This window comes from Corvus kubaryi, unplaced genomic scaffold (genome assembly GCF_017639235.1).
Source record: "Corvus kubaryi isolate FWS band 111438036 unplaced genomic scaffold, C.kubaryi_AGA036_p1.0 37266, whole genome shotgun sequence".
NCBI classification, from domain to species: domain Eukaryota; kingdom Metazoa; phylum Chordata; class Aves; order Passeriformes; family Corvidae; genus Corvus; species Corvus kubaryi.
The window spans coordinates 9,607,477-9,622,231 of NW_024581081.1; the positions used below are offsets into that span (position 1 = coordinate 9,607,477).

Genomic DNA, 14,755 nt, shown 5'->3' on the forward strand with positions numbered 1-14,755 from the left:
CACAGCCAGCAGTAACAATGTTGATTCAGTCTTCTGGCTTGCTGTTCTTTTTTTCCCTTGACAGTGTCTTCAGAGGGTTCTTGTTGGCCTTGTTTTGAGAATGAAGTCCCCCATGTCACACCCCAGTACTATTTCCAGACTATTCTTCTCTTTGTCGTTCCTTGTTTTTTGTATTAGGAGTTTCTTCAGCGCCAGGTTCCTGACTCTTATACCTATGCCAATTCTACCCAAATTCTATATAATATTTTTTCAATAAAAACTTGTTTCCGGTGAACCATTGCAGTGTAATTGTATTAAACTTCCTAGAGAACAAGACTTGTATATAATACCAACCAGAAACTTGTACTTCCTGACAGTTAATCATTTCAACCCATGTCACTAAGCTCTCCATTTTCCTAAGGCTATGGCTGAGATGATGGCTGAAAACTACCATAACATATGGGCAAAGAAAAAGAAAATGGAGCTTGAAGCAAAAGGTAATGTTAACTATAGGTATTTACATTATTTTAAGTTCTCTGTGACTACCTTAGGTTATGCATTCGAGAAGACATTAAAAAGAAGAAAAAGGAACACCAAATTTTAATTGACGAAGAAGAAACAGCAAAGCATCTATTCTTGATTGTGATTTTTAGTGCCTGAAAGTTGTTATAGTACCAAGTGTAACTGCTCTTGTTTAAGTAGTTTACCAGTTCAGATATATCAAGGGAAGGAAACGCAAAGGTTGTAAATAAATTTAAGCCACATTAATCCATTTTCCTTGTAGCATTAATCTTTCAGACTATTACCCAATGGACTATGATTTCATTTGTGTAGCTTCTTTTATTGCAGGTAGATCTAAAGGTGTTTACTAAGTACTGCGCATATCATGTGTTGAATTGACAAGTGGACCAACCTAGAGCAGATACTTGAATTCCATATAAAAATTGCTTGTGCTTCATGATTTCTGCTCACCTAAATGAAAAGCTTTTTCATGTCTTGTGTATCTTACTGTTTTTCCTCTGTGTTAAAATAATTCTTTATTTGTGTTAAAGCTGATTTTTTTTTTAGATAACACTATATTTGCACATGATTGAAGCTAGGGTTTTACCTTATCTGAACGTGTCTAGTTGTATACTGTATGCACCAAACTTGTTTGTTTTTTTCTTTCTTGTTTTCTCTACAGTGCTTCAGTTTTTAAAAGTTGTAAAATTCCAGAAAAGGTATAGCAGTTAAGGTTTTATAAAAAAGTAAAGTTCTGTCTGGAAGTGCCTTTGACAAGTGCCATGCCTTTAATTATATTTCCCCTTAATATAGTTTTTATTTTATTCCTTTTCTCTGAAACCTTCTTCAGAATAAGTAGCCTCAGGATGGGAAGTTTGGGAAGTCATAGGCTACAGAAAGATGAGATATTTTAATGGATATACTGCATTTCACAGCTTTGAAAGCAGAATTTTGCCTGTGATAAGCACTTCAATGAGAATAATGTGTAGTATTTGTTGTGGTGTGCAGTATGAGAAGGCTGGAGGTGGCTATAAGTGATTGAAGGAGAGGCTTCTGATGAAGAGTTTTTGTGAGTGAAAAGTAGATGAATTTGTCGGCTGAGCAAAACTTGGCCTTCAAAAGCCGCGTGAGGGTTTTCCTCCAGTATATTCATATGCCAGTTTTGAAATATTTTTTTACCCATGTGTAAAGGACAGAAGAATAATGTGAACTCACATGCATTTTGCATATCTGTCTTCAGCTGTTAGGTGGTACAATTAAATCATGTTGGTGATAAGAGAGTAAAATCTAATCATCCCAGTGTTAAAGACTGTACTTCCTAAGACAAATCCAGACTAAACAAAAAACCTAACCCACCATCAGACTTGCCCACTAGGTTATCATTTTGCCTGTACTTGGATTCAAGCAGAATTAATGGAAAATTTCAGAATATGTAGCTTAAAAAAAATTATCCAGTGATATGTCTCCAATATTTTCCAGAGGGAATTTGTTCCTTTTTAAAAATATTACTATTTTTAGAGACTTTCTTTAGTGTTTTTTCATAGATAAATCTGATCATGACCTTTACAGTTTCCTGGGGTTTCAGAGCAATTGTCATAGGAATTTATTGTGTTATGTTAGGCAATGGTGATCTTAGAAGTTGAACTCCTAAGAATGCTGCTTTTTATGCAGATATTTATATTAACAATAGCAGCTTTACTTTCCTTCCAAATTAAATATCTACATTCAGTAGATATCAATACCTCAGATTTTTGTAAGCAATACAATGAAGTTTATTCTGTTTACCTCTGGTTTTGCAGCATTCTTTTGATCCTGCTGGACCATTGTGTGAACCATGTTTCAATGACGTATTCAAATTTTCTGTCTTTAATTTATTAATATAAAGTAGAACTGTATAAATTTAATATATTTTTAGATATGTGTATATCTTGCTAAACTTGATGAACCCTGTCATTAGAATGTTTAAAAGCAGGACTTGGTGTATGTCTGTACATTTGTTTATATCTTTGTTTTCTTAGGAGAAGATGTGTTATTTATTGAAATATTTTCAGTTTCATTAAATGAAGTTGTAGGTATAATGCGTTTGTAACAGTTAAGCATTTTTTTCTTAAGAGTTTTTGCAATAGGTTCAGCATATTTAGCTGGTACTTGTAGCAAATATGTTAAAATTTGGTGTAACCATGTCCAAAGTTTCTATCTGAATACTTTTTAAGGTTTGTGTAAAGAACTGACAAGTGTATTGTTATTTCTGACTAGAAGTTACTGTAATGTGCTGTGTATTATTGTGATAGTACTTTTACCTACTGGGACTTACCATGTCAACAGATAACTCTTTAATTTTTAATTCTCTTGATGCTCCATAGTAGGAGGAGGCAACCATCCCCTTCTTGTTCCTTATGATACACTCACAGCCAAAGAAAAAGCCAAGGATAGAGAAAAAGCACAGGATATTCTGAAATTTCTACAGATTAATGGATATGTTGTTTCCAGGTAATTCTCTGTTCAGTATTAATGTCACAGAAGGTTTCTGATAGTCCTCAGTGGTCTGTTTTGTTTTGTGGTTTGGTTGATTGTGGTGGGGCTTTTGGTTTTTGTTGTTGTTTGTTTGTTGGGGTTCCTTCTATCAAAACAAAACTCTATGATCATTTTTATGTTTCAGTACCTGAATAAGGATGAGCTCCTTCATATAAAACATTGTAAGGAAGAGATGTATTACAGAGTTAGTGGCAGGGTTTTTGGAAGACATGAACAGAGTTCTCTGGAATCTCTACATGTTTTCTCCCTCCCTTCTCAACATTGTAGTCTGCTTTTTCTTTCTGGTGTGTCTCCATGTGTCCAACTGTTAGTGAACTTATTAGTTTTCTACAAATGACAGAATTATTAAGTCTTAGTTACAGGTTCATGGACATCTTCAAGGACATGTTCCTTTCTAAAGGAATTTCTAGACAATTGGTTGGATAAGACAGTTTTATTTCTAAAACACACAACTCATTTATTTCAATTGAGTTCATTTACAGCATTATTAAAATATTTTAGAAATGAAAAGTGATATTTTAAAATAACTTTTTAAGCAATCCACAGTGTAAGTGCAATAATAGTGAATAGTCTGCAGAATAACATGCATAATTCATTTTAATATGGTGTATTTACCTCCTAAATGTAGCATGAATAAAATTTTAGTTAATTTGGAGGCTTTTCTGCCTCATCAGCATGACTTAGGAAATCAGAATCACTAGAAAAGGCTGAAAGCGTATCTGCACCTTGCATGCCTTGAACATTAGCAAGTGAATGAAACAGTCACTGAGATCAATTTAAGTAATCATTGTGAATTAATTAGCCCAGCACATCTACTTAAAATCTGCCTACTTCCATTCTTTTCTATCACATGTGAATTCCAGCCTGTTTCTAGAGTCCGCAGTTAATAATTTTGGTAAAATCTTTCAGGGTAGCTGTAATAATTCAGTTTACTTCCCGTCAATGCAGTAGGATGTACAAAGAAGGATGTCAGACAGCAAAGGCTTCTTTCCTTATTCTCTGTCAAAATTATCAGCTGTATTCAGGAGTGCATATTCCTTTTCCACTAACCCTTTTATTCCTGTTAAACACAAGTGAAAAGTGGCTTTTGGGGTTTTTTTGGGAGTGGAAGGCTAAGAGGGATAATAAGATGAGCATTAACTTGGACACACCCATTGTCTAGTAGCCAGTTCCTGTTACATCTGCATCCTCCCCGCTGGTTAAACACAGGCCTTTCCATGAAGTTAAACTCAATGTACTTGCTGCACCTTTGACAACTGCCTTGTCTAAACAAAAAAGGACGTGATGCATGGTTTTGGTCTGCTCACCACTGTACTTTCTGCCATGTATGCCTTGCTCACATATCTTTACAGTCTTTAGACAGTGACCATTCAGATCTCTGCACCTCCATGCAAACTGGGTTTAGGGAAGATAGAAACACTTGGCCCCTGCCAAGCATGTGGCAATCAGGCACACTCCAGCTGCTGGTGCAGAAGCCCTCACTCATCTTACTGACACTGCTCCTTCGCATTAGCTGGAATTTTTTTAGAACACAGCATTCCCACCCCAGTGGCAGGCAACTGGGACTTCCTGGAGTTGCTGGAGTTGCAGACACTGCTTTATGCCCTTGACTGTCTGACTGCAATGGCCACTACCAAATGCACTTATGGCAGTCCCCTGCTGAAGCTGCCACTCTGGGCTCAAGGTTTGTAGGGGCCCACAGAGGTGTTCCCCAAAGCTGTGGTGTCTCCCAACTACTGATGCTTGAGACCTTCATTCACCCCATTTGTCACATACCTGGGTGCACCTATACTCCAAGCCTGACTCCAGTTCCTGGCCTAATATCCACTCATGCTGGTCCTGCCAGTAGCTGCCATTTACTCCTGACAGCACATGGAATAATGAGTGACATTGCACAGAGATACAGGTATGAAAGCATTTAATAAGAATATAGGACAAACTCTAGTGATGAGATACAGGACTCAGTCAGTCAACTGATTTGACAGGCCACAGTTTACATGTGACCAGTTATTTTGAAATCTGTTTTTGTCTCTTCTTCACTTTGCTCTTTCTTGATCCTTCCCCACTGTATATTCTGTCATTGCTTTGTGTACTGAGCATTGGTATGTGTACAAGTAATCCAAATCCTCATGTCCCTTCCTCTTAGGAATTACAAAGTTCAGGTGGCCCTCTCCAAAGCTGTCCCTGAAGTTTCTTAATGGTCCCTTAATTAGTAAACTTGAGACTTTTGTTCTCCAGTGTTGTCTCCTTCATCTTTTTTCTACCAGATTTGTGTCTCTAGGTTTTCTGGTTTGTGGTTTTTCTTTTATTACCCACTTCTGCATTGAGGAGGTCCTTGATCAGATAGCCTTAATGTAGCAGACATTATTATACCATTATTTGTATCGACAGCTGAGAAAGCTGTTTTATTTCCAGAATCTCTTTTTCTGAATCTGAACCCTACCATCATCAATATTTTAATTTAAATCATAAATGTGCAGTACACAGGCAGTTCTATTCTGTATATATGCAGTAGGTATACTTTTTAAACTTGCAACCTAGCTGAGTACTAATATAACTTGGTGCATGAGTCAGGGGGAGATGAGGTGTGACTGATTCCCTTTCTGTTTAAGAATAGCTTTTTCATGCGCCATCAATTAAGTCCTCATCCTGCATAAACAAGGCTTATGCCAGTGCCAGCTTGTTGCTAGGGATGTCAGCCCATGACATGGATTCACGCTTTGGAGATTCATTCTTGTGGAAAGAAGATGGGGTTTTTTTTATATCAGACTAGTAACTAAGATGGATAGAACATGCTGGAAAAGTGATTCCATCATTTTGTTTTGGTTTTCCTCTGATTTTTCACAAATGATACATAGCTATTCTGAACTTTTCTGTTAGCATGCAAACTTTTCAGGAAAAGTCATAGTGATGGATATTAGATTTACTTCTAGCTTGATTGTTTAAATTAAAATATTTTTCCAGCTTCAAAACTCCCTCACACAAGAATTAGTCCCTGGAGGGAAATGTAAGATAGTAATGCCTTACAAGTAATGGAAAGAAATTATAATAATAGTGGATTATTCTGCTTGACAAGTGTAATTTTTTTTCTAACCTTCTAGTTGGGAAATCTAGTTGTGTCTTAACAAATTGCTCAAAACCTAAGTAAGTGTAAGAGTACTGTCTACATGAAACACACAAAAATTTTTCTTATATTAACAAGCACATAATCATTACTAGAGAAAATTGTGTCAGACTACATGGAGAGGTAAAATGGCTTTGAGTCCTTCTGCATGTGTAAAAATTTACTCATTTCTTTTTACAGAGGACTTAAGGACCTGGAATTAGACACGCCTTCCATTGAGAAACGCTTTGCCTACAGTTTCCTTCAGCAGCTTATAAGATATGTGGATGAAGCCCATCAGTACATTTTGGAGTTTGGTATAGTAGCCCCTGCACATTTTTCAAAACAATTACTACCTAAGATGACTGATGTTATAAAAATGACCAGAAAACCTTTTAAATATTGGTACATTTCTGGACTAGTTTTCCCCTTAATCTTCTGTAGTAGATGAAGATCATGAATTTTGGAGTTACGCAATTGCCATTCATTCCAGTTTTTCATATTCATGCATCAGATTAAGAATTTACAGCCAAAATTTATGACTTTCATTCTTTGAAAAAGCAAACTAGCTGCCCCCTTGCATTTATGCATAAAATTATAATCTCTCACATGTGCACCTTAATAGTTGCTATTCACATGTAATCCCTTTTTCAGAGAGCAAATGAAACTGTCATTTGTACCATTCTGAAATTTTCTCTGGAAAAAGGGAGTAGAGAAACATCTTCAACAAACTCCCACAATGGGAATGTTCTTTCACAAATACCTGGCACATGTTTTGTCAACAGTGCTACGAAGGATTTAACTTTATCTGCTTTTGGTAAAGGTAAAAAAAATACAAAGTTTGGTGACCCACGTCAGCTTCTTACATGAGCAGTAAAAGCCAAAAAAACTGGCCAGGTGCAGCTTTTGTTGTGACCATAGGAGTTGCAATGACACGTAACATATACTGTGCCTCTTAGTCATATATGCTGTAAATGACAGTAACAGGAACATCAGGGAGATTGAATAAACCAATGCTCTTCTAAAAACCAATACAGTTTTAATGTGGAAATTTGTAAATTTTTTGAGCTATTCTATGCCGTGGTTACTTACAGTAACAAAAGTCTGGTCTTAATAACTCATCAGGTTACTTCTGCTGCTAATGCTTGGTTACCATGGCTTCATCATTCTTAATTACATAAATTTGGAATAACTGCAAGAATGATAATGATTAAATACTGAAACACTAGAAACATTGGAGGAACAAATACCATTCAAGTCCCTCAATAGATTAATGGAAAGAAGAAAATAAATAAATGATCGTTTGGAAGCTGTATCAGATTTTATTTTGACAGAGATTTTGTTTTTTATAGTAAGGGAAGAGTGAAGCAATTTAAATTTCAGTTGGATAGATCTAACCATTAATTTTGTTCTTTAGTACAAAGTTCACAAATGAGGAATGAAAATTCATTAATTTGTGTTTCTCCTGGGAACAACTGGAGAAAGGTGCTAGAAGCTGAGTTCAGGCTTCCAAATGGTCACCTGTAACAGGAAAAGATAAACATAGCACCAGATCTTTGTCTCACAAAAGCATCCATTTCTCTTTGGACTACAAGATGCCTTCACTTTTATGAAGATTTGGGCAGTTATTCTTTATGCATTTTATTTGCTGTTACTTTTTCTCTAACGAGGTTGTCATAAAATGCTACTTTAACTAGTGCATATACTGTTTGAGGTACCTTAAATCTACATCTGAAGATGACCAGTATTATTTGTGTACAGCGTACACTTCCTAAGAAAAATGCAGAGTAGACTGTAATTAGGATTTATCACAGGGAGCTAATTTTCTTCTCTCTGCAGATGGTGGCAGCAGAGGCAAAGGAGAGCAATTCCCATATGAACAAGAAATCAAGTTTTTTGCCAAAGTACGGTATATTTTTGCTTATTCTTTGTCAACATAGTGAGTAACAGAAGTGAGAACGTATTTTTTAGTGACTGTTATTGTTATAGTGCTGTTTTTCTGTGTTTAATTAATTCTTTTATTAATTAAAACCAGCAGTAATAAAAATAGCTTGAAAGCAATGTAGGATGAAGTATAGATGTGGGAAGATTACAGGACTATAGTGTTTATTCTCATTATTTCCTGCTCCATGTTATGCAACTATTCATATGATGTTATTCATAAGCTCCCTACATTTTCTGTTTTCTGGCTTAGCCTAATTTTGAAGATTTTTCTCTTTTACAATCTTCAGGCAGGTTTATGTGAGAAATAGTTATTGGAATGAAGATGGCTGTGTGCCTGTCAGTGTCATGGTAGTTATTTCTCTCATTTTAAAACCATGCTGTTGTCTCCATCACGGAGTCACACAGTGGCTGAGGTTGGAAGGGTCCTTTGCGTAGCAGTGTCAGAGAACCATGTCCAGACATCTTTTGAGTATCTCCAAGGATAGGGACTCCACAATCTTTCTGGGCAGCCTGTGCCAGTGCTCAGTCCCCCTGACAGTAAAAAAAAGTGCTTCCTGATGGTGTGAGAGAACCTACCATGTTTCAGTCAGTTGACTCTGGTCTTGTCACAGTGGGAAAGAGCTTGGGTCCATCTTCTTTACCCCCTCCCTTCGGATATTTATACACATTGATGAGATCCTCCCTGAGCCTTCTTTTCTCCAGGTTAGGGTCCCAGCTTCCTCAGTCTCTCGTAATTTAAAAGATCCTCTTGTTCCTTAATCATCTTTGTGACCCTTTGCTGGACTCTCTCCAGTATGTCAATGTTTCTCTTGTACTGGGGAGCTCATAACCAGACACAGCACCAGAACCTAGATACAGCACTTCAGATGTGGTCTCACCAGTGTTGAGTGGAGAGAAAGAACCCCTTCCCTGGACCTGCTGACAAGCACTCTGTCTAAATTCAATCCAGGATGCTGTTGGCTGCTTTTGCAGTAAGATTGCCTTGTTGGCTCATGGTCTGTTTGCTGTCCACTGAAGGTCCCCAGGTCCTTCTTTGCAAAACTGCTTTTCAGCTGATTAGTCTTCAGTGTGTGCTGGTAACTGGACTTATTCCTCCCCAAGTGCAGGACTTTGCACTTCCCTTTCCCTCTGACAGTCATGAGATTCAGCACAATTCTCCTTTTTCTGTCATGATTTTGCACATGATAAACCAAGAAAATCTGCTTATTCCTTTCACATGTGAAAGTTTGTATGATATTTGCATATTCAAAAATGCCTTTTGAATTCATCAGTGAATAAGAAAAGGCAACTGTCTGCAGCATTTTCTAATCCTGGTATCCTTGCAGTAAGTTGTAATTTCAATGCCTTAGACTACTTCCATGTGGTATTATTTGTGAAGCTGATTGGCTCAGAAGTTAGCATTCCACTTTCTTGTGCTCCAAAAAGGAAGTAATTTCATATTTTCTTTCTGGCTGTTTATTTTGGATCTCCTCCTGGCTGACGCCTGCAGTGGGCACTGAGTAATAATCACCACAGGAAGTAAACAGGAAAATTTCTGTGGACAAGCCCTTAGTAAGTGAAGTTTCTTAGGGAGTTTTATTTGAAAAATCTTGAACTAAGTGCTTTTAGGGTTCTGACAGTTGTAGGTGATTTTTTTAAAACCTACATTAAAAGGAACAAAGCGTAATAGTTGTGTTTGGTTATGTGGATGGTAAAAATCTTAAATTGCAAAATAAAATTAAATTATATCTTCTGCATTGTACTCCTCCTAAAAAAAACCACAGATAAGTCCCAGTGCTAATGTAAATTTTTTTTCTGCTGCCTTTCTTGATAACATATTAAGTGCCTTGAATACTAAATAAATTCAGAGGAATAGCTATTAAAGAAAAAACCCAAACAGGTTTTAAAACAGAAAACCTGTTTGAAATCTTCTGTCTTTTTTAGTTGTGACTTACAAAGCGTAATACAGAACAGAGTAAAGAAGGTCCTGAGATAACCACTCTTTCTGATATAATTTCAGGTTGTGCTCCCTTTGATTGATCAGTATTTTAAAAATCATCGCCTGTATTTCTTATCTTCAGCAAGTAGGCCTCTCACAAGTGGAGGCCATGCCTCTAATAAAGAGAAAGAAATGGTGACAAGGTAAAGCTTAAAATAATATTAATGTCTATGCATATGTGTGTTTGTCTTTAAAGAGCAACAGTTGACTGTGGGAGAGTAAGAAGTGGGAGGCACGGAAATATTTTAATGTACACACAAATGAATATTTTTTTACTTTCTTTCCCTGTTAGGAAAATTCATTGTATAAAATGGAGAGGAGTACAGAGCTATTATTATATGCTGTTTGAAAAGGATTATTTTAGCATGCAGGGAACTTCAGTTTATCCTTATATCCAACCGTGGAGCACTTGCATAGTCTGTGGCACAGACTATAAACAATTATGTAACAGTTTTCATTGTTAGAAAAAGGTATATACAGAAATCATTATTCCTGCAAAATTTTGTTAGATTTAAAAGCCAAACTTTTATATCATTAAATCAATAAATATCATTATTAATGTCCATCACAAAAATTAAAAATAAGGGAGTTGCATTCTTTCTTTAGTTTCATAAATAGTAATAAGAATGGTAGTGTCACAGAAATACTGACTTAATTCTTTCCCTGAAGTTACACTTTTTTTAAGACCATCTCTCTAAGATGTTTTCAGTTCTGATTGAATTGAAATCCACATTTCCCATTTAGTGAGGGGGATTACAAGCTTCACACAGGACCTCTTGAATACCTGTAATGTGGGCATGTATGATGGTTGCCTTCTTGGCTGTTCTTGGGCATGAACCATGCGATATTGAATTGCTGTATTTTGAAGCTGACAGCATCAAAAATACTGGTGGTCATACAGACATTCAGGGCTTGCAAGGTTGTGTGAATACTGTGTGAAATTTCTAGCACAATATTAAGCACAAGTAAGTAATGGTTGTCTTGACTTTGTGTCGTCTCATGGACTAATCTGATCTGGCAGCTTATCTGAGTGGTGTTCTTCAAGGGATATAAAAACTATCAAAATGTATCAAAATGCGTGCATATAAATAATTTTCCAGTCTTATGAGCTGCTATTTTTCTGTCTGCAATGTCCTAGGTAACAGTATTTTTACAGTTGTTAAATCATGCCAATAAATTCCCTACTTCTGGAATATGTCAAATATATCAGCATATCTACTGCATAGAGATTCAGGATTTATGCACATATGCTCTATAGCTGTGTAAGATTCCCGAACATATAGTCCTGCAAAAAGATCAGAGCTGCTGCCATACTTGATTGGGTTATGTGCCATTCAGGTGTGTCAGCCAAGGAGAAGAAAACAGATACAAGGAAATCTTGGATGAGTAACAGCTAATCCTATTGAGTGCACCTCCTACACAGAATTTGCTTCAAGCGAAGGGCAGTTCCTGGCTGCTTTCCTTATCCAGTGAAGATAAACTTGCATTCATTAAGCTATGGAAGAGTATAGTTTTGGATATTGATAATGCAGTGAAAGTCTTAGCATATGCAACAACCATTCCATATTCAGAAAATACAGTAAATCCAGATCTGTTTTGCTAAAAAATATGGGTCAGGCTTCTTCCTGAAATGTAGTGGCATTATATTCTGTTGTATTTGTAACCAACCTCTTCGTGATTGGGTTTTTTGAATTTCTCATCCAGTAGACCATGTTACAAGTTCTTGTACTACTGTAGTTGTATGAAATTGGCTCTGAACAATCGAAGTATTGGCAATTTGGACTTATTCATTTAAGCTCAGCTAAATATGCTGAAGATAATAGTTTCAGTCTCACTTTGTGATAACATAGCATCTACTGCATGGTACAGTCAGTTGAGTAATATTTGTATGTCAGAACATATGATAGATTCGTGAGCTATTTATATCTTTTCCAGAATGGACGAAAAAATCTATATGATGCTAACATGCTTCTCTACAGCTTTGCCTGTTGGACTTGGTGAACCAAGGTCCTCATAAAACAATATATAGTTTATGTCTGCATCATGGAATTAAAAGTGAACAGAGATCCCTGAACATGCACCAAGCAGACTCATTTCTAAAACAGAGCAGTTGCTGTTTCTAGAGTGGACCACTGTGCACTGGCTAATTAGCTGGATTCAATACCACATTAACCTGGCTGTTGTGATTCTGGACATAAATGCTTCCATTTGACACCATGCTCTTGTCTGTAAATGGAACAACATGTTCAGATCTCATCCATAGGCTGTGCAGACATGCTTATTGTATCTTTTGCTTTTAAATCAGAGGCTAATAAATAGCTAGTGTGCCTATTACTTAAGTAGCTTAATAAAATGACATGATATTGTTCATGTCATTTATAGCAGATGAAGGGGTTTGCAGCATAAAATAATAACACCAAAATGGACATTCATGATGAATATTCTCACACTAAACCAGATTATGAAGACAGATTTAATTCCTCCTTAATCTGGAGCCCAGATCAATTTGGGTAGGGCAGTTTGCTCCTGCTTCTATGAATTAGCACAAAATTTCACTCTTCTTTGTTCTCAATGGAGTGCTGTTCATCAGCACAGGAAGTAGTTCAAACATGTGAAACAATCATTGATCATATTGTTTTAAACCATGTAAGAGGGAATATTTAAAAAAAGAAAACTTATTTGAAAAGAAATTCTTGCTGTGTTGAAGTTTACAAGATCCTAATTGAGCAAGTTAAACATTTGCCATCACATACCTCAATTAATCTGATTCCCTTAACTCTTGTTCTCAAATTGTCAGTGGTATCCTGTATAGCACAATGACCACATTTTACTTTTTAAAGCTTTGATGGTTATTTCCTTGTGGGTTATTGTATAGAATGCTTTTATATTAATTAGCTTTGCTTTTAATTTTTTTTTGTTTGTTTTTTTAATTATAATATGTGCTTATTTAACCATGTTTGTTAAGGATATGCACTTGAAAATTCTTTCTTTAATATTCTGTCCCACATTCTGCTCAGACAATTGATTCTTTCTGCGTGACATCATGTTGCTTTTCCTGCTCATATATCAGCTGTTATTTTTTCTTTCTTGTCTCCCCCCCTCCCCCCCTTATTTTTTTCCTTTTCCCTTCTCTTCTCTTTTATTTTTCTTTTGTCTTCAGCCTGTTCTGCAAACTTGGAGTTCTTGTCAGGCATAGGATTTCACTGTTTGGTAAGGAGACCCTTGAAAAATACTAGCATGGCCATCACTTGGTTTTCTTTGCCGTTTTTGCATTGTGTTAAGTGCTGCTTTGTTGCATGCTGCATGGCTGAAATGCATGGTCTACACAGACCACTTATTGTTTAGATTGGTAGATCACAGAATTTATTAGATAGAACAAAAAGCTTTTGTAGTTTTCAGTTTGGGGGAGGGTGTTGTTTAGTTTTCTGTGTGTCTTAACTAATATTTGGGTTTCATTATCCTATCAAAGAATTTTGATGAGTAAATTAAAATTACTGATTTGTAACGTTATTCTAAATCATTTGGGAAAAACATTTGACAGTCAGAACTGCACATTTCTATTGGAAAGTCATCAAGGAAAATTAGAAGTGGGCTGAAATGCTTAGTCATGTTCTGTGGAATTCTTGAATATTCCCAGATGTGCTTGACTCCACATACGCATGTATACTCTCTTTCTGGTATTATGTGACCTTGACAGGAGCTTGGTGTTTGTCTTATGCCATGTGAAAATCACTGAATTGAAGTCAATTTGAAGACTGTATCAAGTGTATACATTATATGCAATGTGCGGCACAGTCATTTACTTTGCAGTTCTTTCTTATGCCGTGGTGCTAGGAGAGTTGGAATAGTACATCCTATGCATACATAGCTTCTATGATGGATGCAGTGCAAACTTCAGCATCCATGAACATACCTAATTGGGTAATTACGTAGTGAATTAGATTATGATAACATGCATCTAACTCAATTCCCACGTATTTCGTTCAATTTGAAGGGAAGGAACTCGCTGCAGCAGTGTGATGTTTAAAAAGCTTACAGACCATTATGAAAACCATTAAACTGAGAAGAATGATCAGAAGGTGTTTTAGGATAATCACTTTTAAATATTTTGGAAGGAGCTGAGTGGATTTGCCTCTAAAGCCAAAAGATCATAGGAGGAATGGAGTTATTTCTGCAGCTGTGTGGCATTGTTGCAGCTTTTTCTGAAGGGTGGAATATGTCACAAATGTACACATAAGCTCTGAATTTTACCCTAGGTTGTTTCTTCAAAGAATGAACTAGCTCAGGTATACTATTAAAATTTGCAAATCTTTTTTGTTATTTGTGCATTTGGTTTTCAGACTTTTTTTTTTTCCCTAAAATGAGTCATGGTTGAAATTGAAAACCAAAGCCAACATAACTTTCTTCAGTACTAAAGAAAAGTTCTTTTCTATTCCACATCTCAGCTTGTTTATTCCCTGTTGCTTTGCTGGGTTCAAGTGCTAGGAGTTAAGTCAGATAGGATCAGCTAATTATTTGTGATGGCTATAGTTTGTTTTTTAACTCTTTTCCTAGAAGACAGCAGTAACTAAAAGGAGTACAAAATCTTTATGTCAACACAGTAGTTTTTGCGTGAATTATGACAAGGTCATCATGAGACTATGGAGCATGATTGGGTTGTTTACTGTGGACCTAATAACTCAAGTCAAAGTCACCTTAAAGTTTGTTTGCCCTTG

The 14,755-nt window shown here is 36.2% G+C and overlaps 1 protein-coding gene across 2 annotated transcripts in view; it reads left to right on the top strand.

Moving 5' to 3' along the window:
• Positions 1-14,755, top strand: part of RYR2 (ryanodine receptor 2) — a 391,343-nt gene that overhangs the window by 289,910 nt on the left and 86,678 nt on the right. For both annotated transcript variants that reach the window (XM_042025322.1, XM_042025323.1), the window contains 6 exons: positions 401-476; positions 2,844-2,970; positions 6,320-6,435; positions 7,958-8,022; positions 10,062-10,183; positions 13,201-13,250. In XM_042025322.1, the coding sequence (XP_041881256.1) occupies positions 401-476; positions 2,844-2,970; positions 6,320-6,435; positions 7,958-8,022; positions 10,062-10,183; positions 13,201-13,250 (556 nt within the window). The remainder of the gene's footprint in view (positions 1-400; positions 477-2,843; positions 2,971-6,319; positions 6,436-7,957; positions 8,023-10,061; positions 10,184-13,200; positions 13,251-14,755) is intronic.